The 24,718-nt window shown below is 41.5% G+C and overlaps 1 protein-coding gene across 1 annotated transcript; it reads right to left on the bottom strand.

The window, feature by feature from the left end:
- Positions 1 to 1,058: 1,058 nt before the first annotated feature.
- Positions 1,059 to 16,654, bottom strand: LOC149300634 (very low-density lipoprotein receptor-like). The gene is made up of 18 exons (XM_089485122.1): positions 16,561 to 16,654; positions 13,296 to 13,415; positions 12,568 to 12,690; positions 11,520 to 11,642; positions 8,905 to 9,276; positions 8,154 to 8,276; positions 7,928 to 8,050; positions 6,994 to 7,113; positions 6,779 to 6,904; positions 6,523 to 6,694; positions 5,333 to 5,557; positions 4,910 to 5,028; positions 4,672 to 4,811; positions 4,434 to 4,575; positions 3,365 to 3,511; positions 2,075 to 2,155; positions 1,302 to 1,471; positions 1,059 to 1,094 (listed from the first exon to the last, which is right to left on the bottom strand). Exons 1-18 carry the CDS (start codon positions 16,652 to 16,654, stop codon positions 1,059 to 1,061), a joined length of 2,556 nt encoding a protein of 851 aa, XP_089341248.1.
- Between the last annotated feature and the right edge of the window lie 8,064 nt (positions 16,655 to 24,718).

Genomic DNA, 24,718 nt, shown 5'->3' with positions numbered 1-24,718 from the left:
TGCTCAGTTAACTGCATAAGGTCAGCAGTGTTCACTTAGACTCCTGCCAGTGAACCGTTCACCTTGGAAGTATCCAATATGATTAATGCCACTATGAAAGATTATACTCTGAAGATAACTGCACCCATTGTATGGACAGGAAGAGTGCATCTAATACATATATTAATTGCATGATTTTATTCTGTATCCAGAAACGGAACAACCCCCCGCCAAAAAAACCAAAACAAAAAAAAGATCTGAAAGTAGAAGAATTCAGACAGACAATATAGGCAAGTATTTATTCTGAAAAGGATCGCCAGTGGTTCTTTTACACAGGGAATTTACCCTCTGCACACCTCTATAAAAAAAGGTCACAGTCAAGACAGATATACAGCCGCATTCGCACATACAAAACTTCATTTTACGTTTAGAAATTATTTGGCAATTTGATATGAATAACCCGTTTCTTTTATTAGTCTATTGCCATCGCCCCAAACATTGGAAGGAGGAAAGAAAAAACCTAAAGTGTGTACAGATACATATTTACAGTCATAACTTCAAAGTGCGTTAGAATAGTGATTGTGTTCTTGGAGATATGTACAAATTGCCTATACAAAGTATGTACAGGTGTATTCACTATACATATTAGAGCACAAAGGTTAAGCCTTGAAGTGCCAGAGGGAGAAAGCCCTGCAGCACTTAAGGGGTTAATTGCTGGGATATGGCTTCTTATGGAAAGTGCTTTATACAGTACCTGGCCTGTGAGGAAAAAAGGATTTCATAATACTGACCAAACAATAAATAAAGAAATTAAAGTTCGGGGGGGGGGGGGCGCATAGAGATGGTAACCATATCAAGAGCTGAACAAATATATCATTAAGAAATATATACAAGAGGTTCCTGTAGGCAGTGTCCATTCAGCTCTGCTTCACACAAACACATTCTCCTCTTCACATACTTCCAGGGATATGGGGTGGGGTATGTTCAGCCACTGGCCTGGTTACCATACAGACCAAAAATCCCATTGAAGCAGTGTAGACTGAAGGAAGATGGTGAATGCCAGCCATGTGTGACCATGCTCATGAGAGATCGTCATCTGCGTTAACAACCGATATCTGAAGAATCAGAAAAACAACATTTAGATGCCAATTTTCTGCTGACACTCCACTCGTCCGCAGTTACGTTTATACATGCAAAAAAGGTAAATGGGCCGAGCGCCAATGTAATTGATATTCTTACACTGGCACCAAGGACAGCCTAATAGTTTTATTCTTTACTACAAGAAATATCCCCAAGAGCATACAGCTGGTGTCATTACTCACTGCCGGATAAGTGTGTCCCACGCTTCCACCATGCCTTCCAATATCTATCGTAAGGTCTTCTTCTGTTGTCTTAAGATAGACCGGGTTGTCAAAATTCATGCTTTTCATGTTTTTCCGCTGCCAGTTGCGCCACATAAGGTAGCCTCCTGTGGCTGCCACCACAAGCATCACTTAAAACAAACCACGTTTACGGTCATTTATAAGATAAAGAACATGTATCATACGGAGCATTGATTTCTCAAGTTTCAGATTCCAGTCATGTGGACTCATTCCAGCATTTGAATTATTTGCAGAAGTATATCTCAAACACTTTTCTGAAAGCTATTAAAATTTGCATAACAGTTGTGAAAAGCCTCTCGTCCCAGTTTTATAAGCGGCCGTATTGACGTGGCATGACAGGAAAGATTCCTAGAATACGTAGCTCTTCTCTTCTAGACCTGATTTTAGTCACAAACCGTAATTAAACACTGACCAGAGAGAAAAATGACATAGTATTGGAAGTTTGTCTTGGTCACAGGCCAGGCTGTAATAGCTGTCTAGGCACTTTAGCCCTGGTTTTCATACTGCCGTTCCTCCTCCAGATACAGAAATCACAGCTGCCAATTAATATTTATTTAATTTATTTTTCTGCTGAAGTAGCAGGATGTCCCTGTAAAGTTTCTGACCATTACGTTTGTTATTCTAGGCATAGATAAACACCAATAACGAAACCATGCAATTCTTCCTGGCAGCGCAAGTTTATAGAAACAATTCTGCGGAGGACATCTACTTACAGAGCGGAAGGATTGCCCACGCGGCAGAAGAGCTTTTAGTTCCTGGATCTGCTTCGTACACGGATGAGCTTGTGTTACTCTCTACAAAACAAAAAGACAACCCCTTTAGACCAACACTACATAGACAGACATACTGACCCAGAATAATCAAATTGGGGCATGATACTTAGTTTAAAGTTAGGGCTCCAAATTCCCAGCTGGAAGTAGCAGCAAAGCTACAGGTTCTAATCATTTAGCATTCCAGATTGAAATTAAGTGATTAACTATGATAAAGACCAATTGTTAGTAATATATTACTTACAATAAAGATCTGTTTGACATGTGACAATATGTTTGCCAACAAAAACCAAGTTTTTATGCAAGCAAATCCTTATGAAGCCACAGTGACAAAGACATTTGCCTCCCTCGTAACATAAATTAGAAGTCTAATGTTAACTGGCATTCCCATGTTGATATTAAGCAAAAGGGTTGAGCCTCTAATCCTGAATGCCAGCTCAATATAGGTTTGACCTACACATGAGGTGTAGAATGAATATCTATATTTAAAATATTGAAATTACTGCCCAACCATAGTCTTGCAACTGTCTATTTAGCCAGCCATGGGACAGTTTCACATACGTCAATCTCAAGAAGGCCTGCATCTATTATATTAGTAGGCAATGTTTAGGATTAAAATTTCCACAGCTATTCTCTAATCATATCTTTTCTTCTATAGATCCATAAAAGATGTGGCTTACATTACAAGAATCTATCTTTCATAAGAAAAGACAGTGTCCTAACTTCACATCATACAGGGCACATCTAGCTGAACAAAAAAACCAACATGAGGATGTTAACATTCAGAGACAGGAATGAACAAACATGCCAAGTCTAGTTACAAGAGTTTTAATCTGTTTAAAAGGTGAAATGAGCTGTACGCAATGGCACTGCTTAGGCGTAATTTACTTTAGTGTGCGAGGCATTTTAAGCACTTACCAGCTAGGACTGGTTTAATAGGGGATAATCCAGTAGGAGTAATGGTATGATCCATAGATTTACTACCTTAAAAACAGACAAACATATTAATGGCCATGCTTTAATATATACACGTAGGATACAAATACCTAATAAGACTCTTAAGATCACACTTTAAGACCGACAAGGGATCACATTTGATGACTACATGAAAATACAAACAAGCTGCTAGAAGGGAATTCACATGATGCCGCCTACTGCAAGTGTGACACTACTACATAAAAACTACAAAAGACTTTATACAACAACCAAAAAAAAAAATTGCAGCTAATATACCTTTTCTACAGTTTCGGCCATCAAACGGTTCAAAGCCATTGGGACATACACAGGTGTATTTGGGGGAGCGATCATTTATCTGAGGAGCAGGTAAACACAAATATTCACAGCCTCCGTTTGGCAGCATTTCATTGCACCAATTTCTACCTATGGACAAAGTAGGAATTTTTTTATTTTATCTCAACAGAACCTGATGGGACAAAAACGATAGTTTCACAGTAAAAAAAACAAAAAAAACCCAAAACATTAACAATGAACATTGTAACAAGACCTTGAATTTTATTTTCAGTACATTCACTTGTTTGGCACAAGTTTTTATTATAGCTCTGCTTTTCCCAACAAACATTTTATTTATTCATAAAGGGATAAAGAAGATAAAGCATGGCCATTAATGTCCTGTTCTTACACATCTTAAATGTAGCAAGAATAAGTCAACTTTTGCCAGCAGTAACTTCATGAAAAGGAATACATTTTGGCGAGGAATAAAAAAAAAAAAAGTTCCAAATTTGCTGGGTCAGACCACAATCACCAAGTTTATGCCCCAATTATCAGCACTGCAGTTAGGTTAGAGTATAGTGTAAACACAAGGATAATTGGTGTAATGCGACACTGCCACAGGCATCAAAAAACAATTTTAATTCCAAAAAAAAAATAACCAGGTATTTACTAGGAGCCAGTTCAAACCATCTCCTGTGCCCTATTCTATGCATCATTTATATTTTTTTTTATCAAACCAATGAGCAGCAAAATCAAGTGTTATGTCATGAGACCACAAATGAAAACCATGCTAGTTTAAAGAAAATTGTAATAAGATGAATCAAACAAAAAAATTTCTGCAGAGAGGCGTCTTGGTCAAGGCACTGCCTGCTAGTGTGCATGCATTAAAAAGGCAAAGGGGCAAAGAAGGGCTATTGTCACAGCAAATCTTTTGCAGAATTACACCCCCCCCCCCAAAGTTCAGGCAAAATCCTGTGTAGTTACTCACTACAGTAATTTCAATCAAAAGCCATCCTCCCGGCGACTCATTGCCAAGGGTAGCGCTTTTAAGCTCTCAACGGTGCTGACTTACCTGGAGGCTGTATCAGCTCATGATAGACAATAATATCTTGGGCATCATTCAGGTTATTAGCTAAAGTTGCCAACTCTTGTCCAGTAAATTTATTTGCACCATAGATTGCTTCATTCTCTCCATCAATCCAGTATACTCGATCCTAATCAAACGGTAAACAAAGCGTTTTAAAAATGTAACTCGAAGAACGCACATCTGCACTTCTAATTTGAAATACATTTCAAAAGGCAAAGCCTACCTCAAATATAGTAAGTGCAAGTGGATGAGCAAGGAACTCTGAAGACTTTAGGATAATTCTACGATCCTGCCCATTCAGGTCGACACTACACAGCACGTGCAATTTGGAATCGAGCCAATACAGTCGGCTTTTTACCAAATCTAAACGAGAGGAAAAAGACGTTAACCGTAACTATTGCATATCGCACTTAGGGAAGTATTTTAACATGGGTACTACCCACCCCCATGTATATATTTACCCAAGGCTATTCCACTGGGTCTCTGTATGTCAGTCGTCACCAACTGTTGTCTGTCAATTCCATTCATTCCAGCTTTTTCAATCTTGGCAGGTTCTCCCCAGTCAGACCAGTAAATAAACCTATAGAAAACAATGACATGGTATTTTATCGTTGCATGTTGAGCCATCAGATAAATGTGTGTGTACACAAAACAATGTTAAGCACTACCATCTCTGCCAGTGAGCTTCATTGCATGAAACCTTTCCTAAACAAGTCTTAAGCACATGTTGATATAATCAGGTAATGTAGCGATGGTACCAGCATACTACAATAGGCCTATGAGGGCTCCATTACAGCGCAACAACCTTGAGGTGGAATGCTTCACATGATAGAACATCCAACGACAATTTTTCATAAAGTACCCAGAGAGAAATGTATATATACCCAGAAAGTGGATCAACAGCAATAGATAATGGATCTTTTAGGCCTGTATCAAATAAAACTGTCTTTTTGGAGCCATCAAAACTTGACACCGAGATAGTCTTCAAGCCAGAATCTATCCAGTATATAGTCTTATAGATCCAGTCGACCGCGATTGCAGCAGGACTTGGCAAGTGCTCTATCACCTTGAAGTGGCTTCCAAGTTTGTCACGACTGTCCACGTGAGCACTAGAGGGAAAAGGCAAGTCAGTTACACAGGAGCTGAACAGTTTTTTAGTTTTAAGTTGAAACAGCCCCCGAACTTCTATTTATATGCTCAAAAAACTAATATGAGAAGACTGTCATTTAAGTATCTTGAATTACATACAAAGCATATTTCAATTTCTTTGAGGAAAACAAATAAACCCTAGACAACTCGCTCACAATAAAGCATGGATCTAGCCAGTCATTTTAATAACCCAATTCCACCATAACTCTATAGAGAATGGTTTGAATCGGGAGGGGGGGGGGGGGGGGTTTGGTAGTGCTAGGTTTTTTGTGTAATTTTGCAGGCCTAAGATACAACCCCATGCATGGGGCCTAGGGTACATAGGTTTGTATTTGCCTTCAGTATGAGGTTGGGGTTTTCTGGTTCGAAACACGAAGGTAGCTTATCTTCATGGCTTTGTGGAGGAGGCAGAAACAAGCCAGTATGCCTGCTATGAGGATTAGTTGAATACATTTCATTAAACACATTATTCAACCTTGTTCTACAGGGTTTGTGGCATTATCCCTGGAATCTTTATAGGATTTCTTTTTTATTATTACCTTAAATTGTTTAAGATTTAGGGAAAACAAGCCTGAGGGAAGGTCCATGACAATTTGTGTAAGTGTAGTTATGATGACCTAAAACCAGGCATGAGATGCACTTAACCACAAACTGTCACAATCTACAAACACTGGTCACCGAGACCATGTTTTACAGGGACATTATTCACTAGACTGCTAGCCATCTAGTTATAGCCCAGATGACCATGATTTAGGGACATTTGGCAAAGAACCTGGCTTTTCCCCAATATGGTTCTTGGGATTTTATTTGCACATTTCAGTACAAATGTATTTAATGTTAACGTCTTATATCCTCATTATATCAATAGCTTAAGCTCCTAAACACAGCAAAGTTGTATTCTTAAACCAAGACATATGTAAGAGACCTGAATATGGCCTTCTGAAAGGTGTCCGCCCAGAACAAGCTATGCGCCGCTATATCCGCATCCAGCGCTACTGTGTTACGCAACTGCTCCACCAATTGGATATATTCTTTTCTCTCTAGTCCAAGCTTCCGGATATCTCTGCGGTTTGTGAATATTAAACATGGCTCCCGGCCTGTGGGCAGAATGCAAACATTTAACCTTATTCGCTGATAAGTGAGAAGGGGAAAGGGGAAAAAAAACACCACACATTACATACCTACTGCTTTACACACTCCTGTAGACAGATCCATCTGATAGCCCCTGCTGCATTCACATTTGTAGCCTCCCTTTAGATTGACACATATCTGACTGCAGATTCCAGGATTTTGACATTCGTCAATATCTAGGGAAAAGGGCAGATAACAGGATTGTGGTCAAACACAGTTTGCATCATGTTGAGGTCAAGAATTCAGGCAAACAGACATCTCTTACCACCACAGGTTTTCCTATCAATTAGCTCAAAACCAGCTGGACAATCACAATCGTAGCCAACAACCAGGTCCCGACATATATGAGAACAGCCTCCATTGTTCACCAAACACTCATTTATATCTGGAAGAGAGCAATCAATTAAACACCAAGACTTGACACATACACAATATATTTGATTTTTTTTTTTTTTAAATATTAACCTAGAGCAAAAAATAACCAAGTGACTGTAAAAACTTGAAACAAAGCAGGCCATAGGAAATGGGTAGGTGATCATATTTCTAGCTAGCAGGAAAAAACAAATGTAGCCAATTGTGTTTGTCCCTTTAGTATAGGATTTTTGTCAAGTCATTGCAACACAGATAGTGGTGTTACTCAACCAGGACAGGTTGTTTTGGTTAGTCAAACTCTTCCAACATGTGAAGGCTGCAAGGAAAGCCATTGATAAGACATTTCCCTGGATACTGTTACATTGGAACGTCAAATAGAATACAAAGAAGGAGGGGAAAAAAAAATACAATATCCAACCCCAAAAAACCTTATGCTTTACTCAAAAGGCCTTATCATTGGGTCTAGTGCCCAGTGAGTGAAGATTTAGATTGTGGAGACCACTCATATCGCGAATGCCATGTGGTATAATCTTGACCCAATTCATAGGCAAGTCACTTGTTTTTAAGGATGCCTTATACTTTGACATGTAGGGGCCACTGCCAGTGTCTGTGCCACTAGTTAAACCTGAAGGGAAGGGCTAGAGCCAACAAGACTGTAGCACATGGCAAGAGCACAGCCACTAGCCCAGCATAGTTTTCTGGGAATTTTTCCAAGCCCTATAAGTCATTCGCTATAGGTGCAGTGCTTAATTTTCTGTACAAAAAAAGATTTTGGAATATTTCAGGTGTGCGTCTAATTCACTTGTCTACATATGACCAGTACATACCACACTCCTTTGCTGGTTCATCACTCCAGTCTTTGCAGTCTCTATTTCCATTGCACACCATGTGTATATCAATGCACTCGCCAGATCTGCACTTGAACCTACCAGGCCCTGAACACTGGTTGACTGAAGACAGCCAGCAGAAAGAAAGGAGGAACAAACATGAGACAGAAGCTTTTAATTTTGTAAAAAAAAAAAAAAAAAAAATTTAAAGCATTTTTTTGCCTACCATTTGTACAGCGGATTTCATCTGTGCCATCAAGGCAGTCCCTCACACCGTCACATTGCCTAGTGCCATGAATGCAATTGCCATCGTCACATTTAAATTGGTCTGGCTGACATGTACGGGAAGCTAAAAGAAAAAAAATCCAGCTTACTAATGAACTGGAAAAATAGTTCTGTTTCACATGTTAATCTTACATGAAAACACCCCCTGCACACAAAAAAGTGTGGGTGCGGGTGCAGAATGCTTCCATGCATTAGAAAAAGAAACACCAAGTGTTACGCAGATGCTGGCTGGAGTGTCTTAAATACGTTCATTTGGGTACTACAGAATATTCAGATAATTGTAAGCTATTAGCGTGCTGGCATCCTAATGGCTTTGCAAAGCATCACATTTTAAGGCCACTAATAGCTTTTCAAGCACAATTTTCTGTGCATCCTCTTTCCCCATCTTCTTCCAGAAAGGGGACTAGTAAGTATGTAAATTCTGAAGCCAGATATGGCCGCTTCCACAGGAGAACCATAAAATTGCTTTCTAATACAGTATAATATTATAGAACTTTAAGGGTCGGGCTATTCAAGCTCCTTGACAAACTAGCTCAAAAGTAGAGATTTATATGGTCCAGAACAAAGCTGCCTTTGCTATCAATTCCTACACTGCATTTCCAGGCAACAAGATTTAAGGGAAAAAACCTTAATAAAGCCCAGTGACGGGGTCCTCAACAGTATCCGCATCTAGAAGCACAAGGCAAACTTACGACAGTTTATCTCATCACTCTTGTCCTTGCAGTCTGCGTCTCCATCACAGCGCCATCTCTCATGGATGCATTCACCAGAGCCACATGGGATTTCACTAGGCGAACACCTCTGAAGAGTGGTTGGCTGCCGTCCACACTGCTCCATGGATTCATCTGAATGGTCAGCACAGTCTGGATCGTTATCACACACCCAGCTGAGCGGTATACAAGTGGAATTCTTGCACTGGAACTCGTGGACCCCGCATGTGGGAGGTGTGCAGTTCATCTCATCACTTCCATCACCACAGTCGTTGTGGCCATTACAATAAAAGTTGCTGGAAATGCAGCGCCCATTGGAGCAAGTGAACTCAGATGGACTACAGGTTATATTCCCTGTTAAGGTAATCACATTAAAATAGGTGAAATCTAGAAAGCCTTACAAGGCATTATAAACCATTGCATGACCACCAAGGTTTGTAGTGACACAAATACTAGTATGACTTGCATTACCATACTGCAAGCACCATTTAAACCAAATCTATCAAATACCAATATGCAGCAGACATTGTGGATAAGGTTAGCTGGGCCCAAAATAAAGTTTACTACATGGTACATGAATGAATCATGAAATACGGTGAATGAGCAAAGATGCTTAAACTTGGAAAGGGCAACAAGAGTGCATCAGCGACAGGGGGCCAGAGTACTAAACACTCCGCTGTAACATACTAAGCTTTTAATTAATATTTTATCTCCCAAAACATGGTGCATGTACAGTTTATTCATTCTTTAATGTCCTCGTTTTAACCTCAGCTAGAGGCAGCCCCCAGAGGGCTACGACTACATATTGGATTGGATCACCAATTCAGCTGCAGCTCCTAAGAATATTTTAAAACCGTGTCAGCAAAATCATTTTACACTTCACTGCTACATTGTGACCCTGCAGGCAGCTAAACAAACGACGGTCAAAACTCAATTTGCGATTGTTTTGCCGAGGTGGGCTGAGATGAGCCTGTTGTAAGATGGCTTCTACAGAAAAGACTATACATTTATACATAAAAATATTTAAAAAGACGATTTTAAAGGGAAAGCATGAATACGAAACAGATTTCCATAAAGTAAAAGTGTTAGTGAGATTTTCAATTTACTCAAATTGACACTTTAAGCCAGTATCTATAGCCTTGTTAATGACCGAAGAATATTTCTGCGCGGAGCTGCAAGCCGACCTGAGCCAAGTGTGTTAACGTAAGCATGAGACAGTTTGGTATATTCACTCACTAAATTTCACCGTGGGAATAGCCGACATGAGATAAAAGGAAACTTGCAGGTGCCGTTTGAAGTGAGGACATACATGCCTGAAGCACAGCCAATTTGGCCAACAAGACTTAAAGCTGCAAGTATACCCTTTATTTTTTTTGGCCAAATGTGTTACCAATTATACCAGTGTCAAAAATCCTACAATGCCTTTAAAACACTTCTTTAGCCTGAACGTTTACACTTTTTTTTTTTTACACTACAATATTAACCTAGTATGCAGTCTTCTACATATAGCAATGACAGTATTAGTCACTAAATACCGTATTTGCTCGATTATAAGACGGGGTTTTTCCCCCAGAGCAAATTCTCTGAAAAATATCCCTCGTCTTATAATCGAGGTAGTCTAATCAGACCTCAAAAAAATGTCTGCTGGGGCCACGCTGCTTACCGGGCTTTGGTAGCGAGCAGCGTCTCTGCTACAAGCAGCAGGAGAACAGGAAGCTAGCAAAGTCCTCACATAACTCTGCCTCCCCCCTCCTTCCTCCTTCCTCTGGGGGCGGGGCCAGAGAAGTTGCTCGCACAGCCAGGCCCCTGCAGAAGTCTGCGAGTGAGAGATCTTCAGTTCAGGTAGGGGGGTGGGGGAGGGTTTTTGAGCAAGTATGTGTGATTAATGGAATGAATGAGTATTTAAATGTTTGTGAGTGAGTGGTAGCATGGCATAGGGAGGCTGTAATCACACTACTATCATCCTCAGGTTCCAGCATGTACTGCCTTGGCTTGATAGGAGTGTGATTGCAGGGACACACACACACACACACACACACACACCTTTTAACCCCTTATATGCCACTCAGCCCCATGATATGCCTTTTAACCCCCTATATGCCAGAGTGGCATATAGGAGGGTATAAGGCATATCATGGGGCACAGTGGCATATAGGAGGGTATAAGACATTTGAGGCAGAGTGGCATATGGAAGGTTAAAAGGCACATCATGGGGCAGAGTGGCAAATAGGGGGGTATAAGGCATTAAATATGAAAAAAATAGTTTACATGAATTAATATGTACTAGTAAAATTTTTGCTATAGGGTAGTCTTATATTCAGGTTTTGTTTTTTCCTAAAATATTTTGATTTTGGGTGGTCGTCTTATAATCGCGCAAATACAGTATTTCTTTGGGCACACCTGTGGACTCCCCACAGTAGGTTACCCCATCTCTTTTGTGACAGACAGGTCTAACTGTAGACCAAGGCAGTGCTTGAACCAGATAGCATTGAACTGGCTAGGTGGGGGTGGGCATGGTGGCCATTCCCTTACCCAGAGAAGCAGGTATGTGTATGGAAGAGCACTTACGTGCAGCCTCCACCAGTTAGAACCCTTACCACAGTTCTCTTCATCCTCCGCGCTGTCACAGTCACTTTCCCCATCACACTGCCATGATAGCGGGATACACTGGGTTGAACGAGCACCACAACTAACTTCTGTGGCTCTGCAAGTTCTCACATCTGAAATGAAAATATATACATCATTGCATGTTAATCTTTTCATTACATTGTAATGAACAGAGCAGCAAATCCATTTAGTCAGCATTTACGATTCATTCAATAGAAAGCCTCACATTTAAAATGTACCAACTAGTATTTGTCTCAGAACCACAAGCCTGAACGAGTACTGCAACATCAAGGAAGACATTGAAAAGGTTCCCAAGTCTTGTGAACTTAACTTGTAAAATAAAAACGTAGCATTCAAAAACATTCCTAGTACTTCGATGTATTTACCTTGGGTGCTGCCTTAGGCCTCACCCAGGACATACATGCAAGACGCATTAAAAGGTGCCAAGTACCTTTAAGAGTGTCTGGCTGGAACAGTCCTTCAGTGTCACTGGGTTGACCATGTAACTGACCCATTGAGTAGAATCATAGCAGCAACTATAATTGCATAAAGACTGCCACTGAGCATATCCTCCAGCAGATCATTTTGTTCATCTATACCACATCAGGTTACCCTGCTATATGCAATCTAATCAGAACACAAATTCTTTATTAGCACCAACTAGCAGGAATTTATTTTAGTTGTACAAAATTAAGGATGGTTGGATCTCCAACAGAAAATGTTAGAATATATTCTTAAAGAACTGGAGAAGTTCTACAGAGAATGTTCCTGTTTAAGCTTGTCTTGGTTCATAAAAAGTATAATTAAACACATTTGAAGAACATCTTTACAGAAGAGGTATGCAGGCTTCCAAAATCCTTCAGCATTTAGAGCGTTTGGGGTCTTATAAAAAGGCAGCACTAAAGAGATTCTCGGGTGAGAATATGCAAGGTTCATTTCTAGGAGCAGACCGTAGACACTTTGCCCAAGCCTGTATAGACATGAACAAACAATTGTTAAGGATATTTATACACGAGAATGGACTTCTGTTCAACTTACGGCATAGCTCTGGAGTTTCGTCTGATCCATCCTCACAGTCAGGGTCTCCATCACACTCCCATCGGCTAGGAACACATTGACCGTTAGTGCAGACAAAGTCCGACTCTGTACATGTTTTTTTTACTGTTTGAGAGAGTTTATGGTGTGATTAATAGACCTCACTGGTAAACCCCACATGACGGGAGGGTGTGATTATGAACATTAACGCAAGGAAAGAATGTTTAACCTACACCAAACAAAAACTTTACAAACATTAAATGAGTCAACATGTCAGGTTAGCCAAGCAACCTCACCACAATGTCGTTGTCAGATAGGGAAGCAAACTGAAACGCATCTACAAATGTAGTACATAGTACAAGCTCTAGTATATGGCTATGCCATACATCCCACTTGGTGCTTTGGCTACAACTAACTACAGTACCTTTCATCTAGTGGTCAAACAGAATTAGAGGTTTTAGGCTGTAGAATGTCCTCAAATATTCTGAGATCTGATAATGTTTGCATGGTTGCCTTTAGAATTAGAGCATTGCAGATGATCGAGATCTGTAAGCAACAGTTTTGCAGATACTAACAAGAATAAACACTCAGTCTGCCTCCCAAAAGGATATAGCCCTAACATTTTAGGAACTACATCTCTTATGAGTATGTAGAAGGGTATTTGAAATATATATCTATATCCGACTCTAAGTTACTTCCCGTAAAAATGAGCCTGCTGGACCAGCACTTACTACAAGAGCTTTCATCACTCCCATCTGCACAGTCTTCATCACCATCACACTTCCACAGTGAAGTAATACAGCGTCCGTTACCACACTGAAACTGGGACTCTTCACACAATGTCCTGGTCCCTAGTTTGGGGAGAGAAAAAGATAGCACAAAAAAAGGTTAACATATTAAACTAATAGTGTAAATACTATGACAGACTAGAGAAAAAAAAAAAAAAAAAGTGTAACTTAAGAAAACATCACAGGAAATAGAAAACTGATACTGTGGCTCATTGGTATCATGGAAGATGGTTCAAAAACAAGCTAGTGCCATTTATCCTAAAGCTAGCCCCCCCCCCCCCCCAAAAAAAAAAACAGCAAGATCAATTTGTAATTGTGAGGCAGCAGAAAACAACAACCCCCTCCTCCTATTACCAGACTTGCCAGAGAGGTTTTCCTGAAAGCATCTCACATAAGAGAAAGTTAATGTATACTATACTCACCACCAGCCATGTTCAATGCTTACTCATGTAAAGATGTCCCCCGCCCCAGAGCATAGAGGCAGCTCTAGATCTACCTCTTCCCAAGATTCTAGAAGTGTTTCGAAGTTAGTTGCATCAAGAGAAAGAAATATCTCCCAGCAACTTTATTGCCAACCATTTATCAGCCAATATTCTCCCCCTCAGAAGGACACAAACAATACTTTAGCAAATCAGGACAATTTACACGGTATGGTTACTGGTGTGGCAAGAGGGCAAGGATTCAGACACTGATGCCCTACCAAACACGAAAGGATGCAGTGCCATGTGATGAAGAAGGTAGTGTCACTAGGTCACTAAGTTTATATGCCATAGGCAATTAGTTACAGATGTATATGTGATTAACAGTAGGATGAGGAAAATAGCCCAGTTCAGCCAACCTTTAGTACAATGTGAATGTGTCAGGCTTTTGTCTATGAGGCGTTGGTTTCAGATTCGAACGTTAACCCTTTTGCACATTTCTCCCCTTTAACTTGCAATCAAGTAGACAAGTCAACCCTTCTTAGGAGAAACACGATGCAGTTCCTCCTGTACAACAAATTCACAGCAGGTTACTAAGGTGAAATGTCGTCTGAACCCCATCGCATGGTAGAATGATAAGATACCACACATTTGTATTATACTCTATGGTCTTCTTCTGTTGGATTTTATGGCAGTCTAAATATTTAGAAATTTTGGCTCATGTGTCAAAATCCTAAGTGATAGAGAAGATAAACGACATTAAATTGTCAAAGGGATTATTCCCTCACAAATATCTGGGAATTTGACAAGGGAAGTATAGAGAACCAATTTTACTAAAAATTACATACAATACTAGACATTGACTTTCTTGCATTCTCTTCAGGCTGTAGGTGTTTAGAGCCATACATACAACTACATGGACATAAGTATTAGGACACACCTTAATTATTGAAATCCAGTTTCAATCAGACTCCTTGCCACAGGTATATAAAATCTAGCCATGCATTCTGCATTTACTGATATTTATGGAATTTGGGTTGTTCCGAATTTAAGCGAGTTACTGTGATAAGATGCCATCTTTGCAGTGGCAACTCTAGAAACAATATATAGTGGGGGCACATAAGATACCACAGTCAAAGCTGGGGGGCATTAATAATTTCCACCATTAAATCATATGACTGAATAGAGATATTATATATCTAGCAAAAAGTAATGTGCTATGGAATGACACTTTTGTTATTGGACCAACAAAAGTAATAACATAATACCGACACACAAAGGGACAGGCTCTGCACCACACACACACGGGGGCAGGCTCTGCTACACTGAGAACCAGAAACAGACAGCAGGACATGATCTGTGACAGACATATACTGTATTGGCATGGGAGATTGTCCAAGCGCATCGTGCAGACGTTCACCGGCAGCGGCGATGAGCGTGAATGACCTCCGCTGCCGGCACGTCTGCTCGATGTGCTTTAACAATCTCCCTTGCCGGGAATTCCCACGGGGGGAGTCCCGGCAAGGGAGATTTTTAAAGCACATCTTGCAGACGTGCCGGCAGCGGAGGTTCTTTCTGCTCGCATCGCCGCTGAACAATCTTCCTTGCCGGTACTTCCCATGGCGGTAGTGCCGGCACCGGAAGTTGAAGTGTTATGTGTAGATGTCCTCTGCCGGCCCCGCAAGATCCCGTGGAGTCTGCACCGGTAAGTCTGGTGGGGGGGTACAAACCGTTTTCAGAAAAAAAAAAAAAAAAAAAGCCACCTAACATTTAGGGTGCGGCCTATATCTGAGCCAATACGGTACATCAGGATGGATTTTCCACACTGCATTGTCGTTTTTACCCCCTTTAGTGTTTTTTCCCCTTGTGTATTTATGCCTCAGCCAGCACCCTTTTAGTATTGATGTGGTGCCCCCCCACACCCTTGTATGATTGCCTCCGATCAGCACTATTTGTATTAATGCCCCCAGCAAGCCCCTCCCTTTATTACCAATTTATGTGATGGCCCAATCACATATACGCGTTAGACATGCATTTTTAACTACATAATTAGTACTTCTCTTGCAAGTAAAGAAAAATGATTGAAATCTACTTTCAAAATAGCAGCTAAACTGGCAGGTTTCTTTATTAGCCCCTGCTACCCACATAATATATATTTACATATATAAATATTAGACCCTGCTGCCTATAGCTGGTATAGATCAACACATTAACACAAACCCAGCTTTGCATGTATAGATAAATTGAAATTCACTTGTAAACTCAGCACTGAAAGTGTAGATCAAATAAACAGAATCAGACATACAAATCCTATATTTGCAGGTATACATTAATAAATGGAAACATAGCATTGCAGGTATAAATCAACTGGAAAACACATGTAAACTCAGCACTGAGGGTATAGATCAAATAAACACATGGAAACAGCATTGCAGGTATTGATAAGCTGAATAAAGCCATACAAACCCTGTATTTGCAGGTATACATAAATAATGTATGGAAACAGCATAGAATATATGACTCTACAGAACAAAAACCCAGCATTGCAGGTATAGATAAATTCTAATTCACATAAACAGAGCATTAAAAAGGATAGATAAAACCCCTAGATTACAGGCATAGCTCACAGGTTACACACCCCAAAGCCAGCCCAGGCTTTCCACAACTATGCATCCACACATTAATTCAAACTCATTCCCTTAACTTATTTTAATAGTCTTACTACCCTCCCTCATCACTTTCTACCCCTTCTGCCTCACTACCCTCTTCCCCCTTTGTAGTTCACTCACCTTTAAGTCCTGCGGCGTGACCACGAGGCTTCCGTCTTCCTGCCCTGCCGCAGCGCGCACTGCTTGACTGCTCAGCGCTGGAATATGACGTCATATTCCGTCGATCAGCATGAAACGCCGGCACCGCGACGGAGGTAGAGGCCTCGTGGAGGAGACTGAGGGGCGCCGAGCAGTTGCTAGGCCCCTCTCTCCTCCGCATCAAAACAAAAAAAGAAAATGTGTGAGGCTGCCCAGGACTTAAGGTCCCATTGCGCGACTGTCCGGGCAATCCGTTAGGTGGTTCCAAATTCGGCGAGGCCACTACATCTTTGCAATAAGTCAGTTTGTGGAATATCTAGCAGGGATGAAGTTACATGGTCACCTGTAAGTGGTATTATTGGAAAATGGAAGCATTTTTGGAACAGCAGCAACACGGCCAAAGCAAAACACCGAGGCACACGGTACATAAAAGCAGCCACACTGACGATTCCATAGCTGGAGCGTTCCAAACTTCCACTGGCATTAATATCAGAACAAACTGTGCGGTGAGAGCTTCATGGAATGGGTTTCCGTGGCCAAGCAGCTGCATGCAAGTCTCACATCACCAAGTACAATGCCAAGCATCAGATAGATCGGTGTAAAGCACACCGCCACTGGACTCTGGAGAAGAGGACGTGTGTTCTGCGGAGCGACGAACACTTCTGTTTTGCAGCTCTGGGTTTGACAGATGCCAGGAGGTTACCTGCCTGCATTGTGCTAACTGTAATGTTCGGTGGAAGAGGGAAATATGGTAAGGGTTTTTTCATGGGTTGGACACAGCCCCTTACTTACCAGTGAAAGGAAATCTTAATGTTTGGTGTGGAAGAACTTGACTGGGCCGCACAGAGCCCCATCACCAAAACCTTTGGGATGAACCAGAAAGGAGATTGCGATCCAGACCTTCTCGTCCAACCCTCACATCACAAATGCTCTACTGGATGGGAAAAAACCCACACCCTGAGACACCTTGAAGTCCTGTGGAAAGTTTTCCTGGAAGAGTGGAAGCTGTTGATACTACATATTAATGGCCATGTATTCAGAACGCATGGTCATAAAAGTCCCTGTTGGTTTAATGGCTAGGTGTCCCAGTTCTTTTGTCAGTATAGTATATGTAAGGTCCCTCCCTAACTAGTCTTATTGTAAAGTACAGGTGATGTTTGAGAAGCTTAATGAGCCAGCATATTAGCATTACTTTCATCTGCAGTCTATGAAACTAGACCCAAACCTTTTCCAGCAAAGTTAGCCTAGCAAGCATGGGTCAAATATAATTTATATATTATACTATAAAAAGGTCTTAACTACAACAGATTAGATGTTTAATACTAGGGTTTCAGACAAAGCGGTCTGTAGGCACAGAATCTTTTAAACAAACAGACCTGTATGCAACTAGGGATACAGACCTGCATTTCACATTGGGTAGGGGAATGCATGCAAGACGTGCAATTCTTGCATTGCCAGTCCACAACATACTTCTTGCTACAGGCCAAGACAACCCCTTCACATTGTTGGATAGTTATTAGTGGGATACCCACAATGCACTCCCAGACGCATTCAAGGATTACAATCTGCATTGCAGGCATGCAAGGCACACTCACTGGCATAACAGTTGGGAACAGATGTGAAATGCAGCTTTTAGGCTTTTTAAATAGTCCCATCGCCTTTCATTAATTCACACCACAGCGTCAGTTATGTAGAAGCGTAAAATCAAGTAAATTTTGTGAAATCATGAAACCAGTTGTCCTGCTTCACCTTTTCCCCCCTCTGCAGAAGAACGGCTCTTCAAGCAAGATCTGTATGCGAGAAACAAGGACTGTGTGCAAAGACGCTGCAGGCTGGACAGACCTTGAGCCATCTGTGCCGAGACTATTGCTCAGGCTCAAGCCTACGTCTGTGCTTGGCAGCGCAAGGCCTGGCTCAAGGCCAGATTCCAGCCATATCAGGAGACTGCTTGGCACTTCATATTTCTTTGTTAAAGGTCTAATTACTCCATTCATAAAGTTTTAGTGTACAAGAAGTCACATGTAGTTACTCATCATGCAACCTTTTTTTTCACTCTAGTACTAGTAGCAAAATACCATAGCTTTAAAAAAACATTGTGCATTTTTTAATCATGCTGTATGTGGCATACAGTGTCTGACTGGGTGATTAAGACTGAACCACCTATTGAGTCTGAAATAATGGACTGTACATGTAGGAGTTCATTAGCATTAAAGATTCTCAATGTGGTTTGAAGAGGTGGGAGAATCCATGGCACTTTCCCCTAATCATTTATTGGCGGTGTACAGGTAGCTGAATGGCAGCTAGTAGTTTGCTTCCTCGGTGATCTGACATTTAAATTTTTCAGCAAATGGTATGTGCAATACAACTGTTTAGCAATGGGTGAAAGATCCAGATACTGACAGACAACTAACATTTAGCTAAACAGCTGGAGTACCAAACCATCACCATATAGTATTTAAGGAATTCAGCTGCTATTGATGCAAATTAGAAAGGACACTTCATTTGTGCAGAAGATCTGGACGGAAACACGCGATGTAAGACCTAGCATCACATACCCCCATAATGTCAGATACTAGCAGTAGATGGGTGGTTGGGCAAACACTTTCTAGATAGAAGCAATTTTCACACTTAACGTAAGGAAAGAAAAAAAATAAAATCCACCTCCTAAAGTTTGTTTTAACCTTGCCTATGTCTGGTATCTCAAAACCGCCATCAGTTACATTCTTTTAAAAAGGAAAGTTTTAGCAAATATATATGGGAGCACATTTCATGTGTGTCCCAGTTTGCTAGGCTTCAAGCGGTTTAAGCCTTTTCCCAGCTTTCAAGCCACAAAAAAAAATTTTAAGAACTGAAAAATGTGACTTGGCTAAAGAGCTTGGTAAAGATGACAATGTGCCAGCTATAAGAAAGGGTCTTTTGAATAAGTAAATTAGTGTGACAGACTCTGGAAGAGTTGGAGCCCCCCCCCTCCCCAACATGGCCTAATGCAGCTAGAGCCTTCACATATAGATAGCGTTTCCCTCACAATATTATCTTTGTTAAAGTACTAAACAGTCTATAGGACCTCAGATTCTATAATTTATATGTGTGAGATGCAGTGTTGAAACTAAACAGCATAAAGGAACATTTAATCAGCTTGCAGACTTCATTGAAGAGCAGAGCGTTTAAGACTGGGTAAACTATGAATATTGCACTTGACTGCCTTTTTGCTCTTAAGGGGAACTGTTGCCGTCACACATTGTAGTTCACTTTTAACAAGCTTTTAAACTACAGCTTGTTCTTTGTGTGGCCGGCTGTATAATTATTTTGGATATCCGGTTAAAAGTTAAGTCTCGTGGAAGCTGAGATGTATCCAAGGTCTGCAGTTCCAGCATAATCTAATCAATGTCCTCTACATTGGAGTCTCAGTGTCCCAACATTCAGCAGTTTATTTTGGAAGAGATGAGTTAATATGAATAGATGGGGGGGGGGTGTTAGAATTGTGTGGCAGAGTTAGATGACCAACAAAGCAAAGGGGGCATGGTAAACGAGTGCCCCACTCCTTGTGCACACTAGGGTCAAAAACCAAACGTAAAAAAAAAAATAAAAAATAAAAAATTCCTTATCTGAAGCCAGAGAGTCATGTACCTAAAGCCTAGTACATAGTCATACTCACAGAAAGGCAAACAGATGCAGATAGCATGGAAGGGGGGTTATTTTTCTATAAAAGCCTTAGACAATACTGGTAATTTCAGTTCAATTACCTTAAAAGTCAAGAAGTCTTAAACATTGTGTTCTGTTAACAGCTGGGATTGTGCTTTTGAAATTCAGCAATAATTGTGTAGTATGCATCATGTATAGCCTCCCAATACTTCAATCAGAACCACGCAGTGACTTCTTTATGAAAGGCAAGTAAAATCTTGACGTAATGGAAACAAGGTTGCAATGGCAGAGTTACCATCATAGCATCAATACTATCCAAATAAAAACAGTCCTTGGCAGTAGCGGACTCAATAGGGGGGGGCGCTAATCCGTACTGGTTTTTGTTTTGTGTGATAATTAAAAGGGACAGTCTAATGTCAGATACTTCTGCTAACGGAGAAGCTTACTGGTGTAGGTCCTACAGAACACATAGCTTTAATCAGTGAGGGTGGGTTTCATCAAGTTTGATAGCTACACTGAAATAGTTAATGCCATAAATGGGTGCCAAAGTATAAATGATGTGATAACATGTAAATGTCAAACAATCTATGCACAACTGCCAGGGCACCAGTGACGCATCTTGTTAGATTACACAAAAGTATGTGAAACTAGCAAAGAATGTTACATGTGTTCTGACAGTGATATCTCGTGAAGAGCACTTTCATCAATGAAAGCTCTCCAAATATTCCCTGCACTAATAAAGCCAGAGTCAAACTACACAGGCCCAAATCCGTTTACCCTACAGCCTTTAGTCTCAGGACATTTGGATAAAGCATTGGTGATTAGACATCATCAAGCCTCTTGAGAAACCAAATGCTTACCGAAGTGTTACAAATGTTGAATAATATCATCCAGCTGTGACGACATTACAAGGAAGCACGAAGCCTTTCTAATGGAAGAATAGCAAAGAAACATGGCAATTTTTTGCATTGCCACTAAAACTAAGTATTCTTATAGTGGCACCCCTGTTTTTGTTTTTTTTTACTTCTCTAGCCCCGTGTCATTTTTAGATAGTGTATACCATTTAGTTAGATGTGCCCCTTGTGTGGCAATTCTCCACTAGTGCCCAGGGGTGGAGAATTAAAATGTCAAATAAGATTATGTCAGAAGCCAAAGACGTCCACATCTATAGTATAGCATTCACATTAACCTTTTGAACCAAATGCATTAACATGTTTGTACATTATTTACTCTGAAAAGCAGTGTATTACCTTCTATAACCAATGAACATGGCTCGCTTCCATGTCACAAAGATAGGTTTATTGAAGTTTAAGGGTACTTTTAGCTTGTTTGCAACGTTACACAGTCTTTATAAATAAAAAGTACAGAAAGTGATCTGCTTTAAGTCTCATGTTTTACAGCTGCTGTAGACTGACCTTTTGCAATTGCAACGACCAGTCTACATCTAGTAGCGGTTGGGACGGCGTGTAGTTCTAGTTGTGGAGTCGGTAACGTCAAGTATTCTGTGCCAAGAGAATACACAAATTCTTTACCGACAGGCCTTGGTTAAGATCTGGATGAGATTTTTGCTGTCCCTAGTAGGAGAACCAACAGAAGGCTCAAACGTTTTACTCCTGGGCCCAGTGGATTCTACCAATATCCCAGTCCTTTAAATTGTAGATATAGTGGTGTCACTCGTCCTACATTTTACAGTTCACTACAGTAAACAATTTATGTTGTATGTGAACAAGGGGACAAGTGGCACCTTCTACCTCAGGGGGGGGGGGCAGATAAAGCCTAGCAGCCCAAGCCTCCCTCCCAGTAGCCATTTTACACACCATAACACATGCAAGCATCACTATTCCACCCTCACCTTCCTCCGGTAGCCATAAGGAAAGCTGCCAGGTATTCATGCCATTAGAGCAGGAATGTCCACTATCAGGCACTGGTAAGTGAACAGGGTATTTTTGTGGCAAAAGTACACAAAAAAAAAAAAGCTATATATCTCGTTAACTTAGTTAGGCACATCATGGCCAAGAAAACAAAACTAAAGTGTCGCTCCCATTTAGGGCTGTAATAATCCCAGGTTCTGATTGGAATTTACCCAAGCCCTTGGTAAAAAGCAACTTTAAGGATAGTGCCACACTAGAAGGAATACACAAGGATATCAATGGCATACCTCCATATAATATGGGTACAGAGGATTAAGACCCTCTGGGGCCCCAGGCAAATCCACCAAATAAGTTTTCCTGCCCCACGTGGTGAAATACTGCATATTGATGTTTGTCTACCTCCCAGTTACAGTAGCCTGCCAGCTATGTGGCCAGTGGCGGTGCCAGAAGATTAGCCATTAGCACAAAGCCATATGTCACTAGGGCTGCAACTAACGATTATTTTAATAATCGATTAGTTGGCCGATTAATCGGATAAAAAAAAATATGCAAATTTTTAGTTTATTTAAAATAATTTAATGAACTGGATGTTAAAAAACAACTTAAAATTTACATTAACATTCCTATTTTGTTATGATGTAATAAAAAAAACAATATTTTCAAAGTACAAAAACCCAAACACAATATTTATGAAACAAAATAACCCCAAACATTCTGAAAAGAGGTGGACTATTACTGTTCAAGAAACTTTGCCCCAGCCCTGGTACTTTGCACCCAGCACTTTGCACCCAGCACTTTGCACCAGCCCTGGCACTTTGCACCCAGCCCTGGCACTTTGCACCCAGCACTTTGCACCCAGCCCTGGCACTTTGCACCCAGCACTTTGCACCCAGCCCTGGCACTTTGCACTGTGCCCCTGCACCCAGTCTCCAACTCTGCCCTGCACCCAGCCCTGCCCCCACATTCTGCCCTGCCCCCACACTCACACCCTGCACCCACTCTGCCCTGCACCCACACTCACACCCTGCATCCACACCCCCACTCTGCCCTGCACCCAGTCTCCCACTCTGCCCTGCACCCAGTCTCCTGCCCTGCCCCCACACTCACACCCTGCCCTGCATCCCCATCCCCACTCTGCCCTGCACTCAGTCTCCTACCCTGGCCTGCCCCCCCCCCACTCTGCCCTGCATCCCCTGAAACCCCACCCCCACCCCCGCGAACCGCTCTGTGCGAACGGAGCCACTCGCACAGAGCGAACCGCTCTGTGCGAACGGAGCCACTCGCACAGAGCGATTCGCACAGACATGAAGAATACTTACCTCCGGAACGCGTCACATCCGTCACGCAGTGCAGAGCGTGTAGCGGAAGCAGGGAACGCTCGCGAGGTAAGTAAAAGGAGCCAACAACGAATCGATCACTCGATTAATCGATAACGGAAATCGTCGACAACGATTTCCGTTATCGATTAGTTGTTTCAGCCCTATATGTCACTGTATGACAAGCAGGTTTTTGCAATTTCCAAGCAGTACATCCATTGCTCACTTCAGTCAAGCTTCTTCTGCCAGCAGTACAGGTCTGAGTGGACATCAGAATCAGGAATTCAAAGTGCCTTTCCCAAAGATGTCCAAAAACATTTCTCCTTATAAGCAGTTACGCAGCACCCTTGGTCACATGTGATGCAATGATAGCACAATGTTCTGATAGCCAAGAGGTTGCCAGGTCATGAGAACTAGCTTTTCATACTGAATCATGGACTCACATGAAACAAATCATAAACATTATTGTTTATACAACCTGTTTGCAATACTTACATACAATGTTTCCTTAAAGTATAGAGGTTGATCCCTTTTGAAAGTCATTCGTCTTCCCACCAGAAATAAGGGCCTGAGACTATTCCGTATCGTGGAGCAGGGCCGGCCTTAGGGGTGTGCGACCTGTGCCCGGGACTTAAATTAAAACATTGTTTTTTTGTTTTGTTTCTTTATTTAACATGGAGGATGTTAAATAAAGTTAAAACAAAAAAAAAAGAAATGTTTTAATTTAAGTCCTGGGCAGGGGCGCCGAGTGGTCGCTCGTGAAGTTTTCAGCAACCGCTCGGCGCCCCTCACTCTCCGTGACTCCATCGCGGTGCCGGTGTTTCATGCTGAGCACCGAAATACGATGTCATATTCCGGCGCTCGCTCAGCTGTGAAGCGTGCACCGCAGGAAGACGACGCCTACCGCTCCCACCGCAAGACTCAACAAGGTAAGTAAGGATAATGAGAAGGGGCAGAGGGGTTAGATAGTGAGACAGGGGGAGAGGGGATAGCTAGTGAGACAGGGGAGTTTTGTGACAAGATTTTTCTTCCTCTTTTGGGGGGGATGGGGGGGGGGCACCAGAGGAGAAGTCCGCACAGGGCGCCAGAACACCTAAGGCCGGCTCTGTCGTGGAGCAAGCACCTATTTGTCATTACTGCACCTCTGGGTGGGTAAAGGGGATAGAAAAGCCTTTAAAATGAAGGGGGTAGCAGAGGAATTATTAAACACTAATCTACACCAACCAGACGAGGCAGAAGAGATGCTGTTCCCACAAATCCTGTAGTTCTGACACAACTTCAAGGGATTCTGGGTAGGCATGTGGACACTAG

This window comes from Sceloporus occidentalis, unplaced genomic scaffold (genome assembly GCF_023333645.1).
Source record: "Sceloporus occidentalis isolate IW3139 unplaced genomic scaffold, rSceOcc1.0.p SCAF_24, whole genome shotgun sequence".
Lineage (NCBI taxonomy): Eukaryota > Metazoa > Chordata > Lepidosauria > Squamata > Phrynosomatidae > Sceloporus > Sceloporus occidentalis.
This window is presented reverse-complemented; position numbering and strand designations above follow the sequence as displayed.

What these genes read in the sequence shown, in the direction of transcription:
- LOC149300634 (XM_089485122.1), bottom strand. Translation starts at nt 16,654, where the DNA reads ATGACGTCATATTCCAGCGCTGAGCAGTCAAGCAGTGCGCGCTGCGGC. An exon ending in AGGAGTGTGTAAAGCAGTAG is followed by an intron (nt 6,695 to 6,778) that starts GTATGTAATGTG and finishes TTCTGCCCACAG; the next exon opens with GCCGGGAGCCATGTTTAATA. An exon ending in GCTGTTGATCCACTTTCTGG is followed by an intron (nt 5,029 to 5,332) that starts GTATATATACAT and finishes TGTTTTCTATAG; the next exon opens with GTTTATTTACTGGTCTGACT.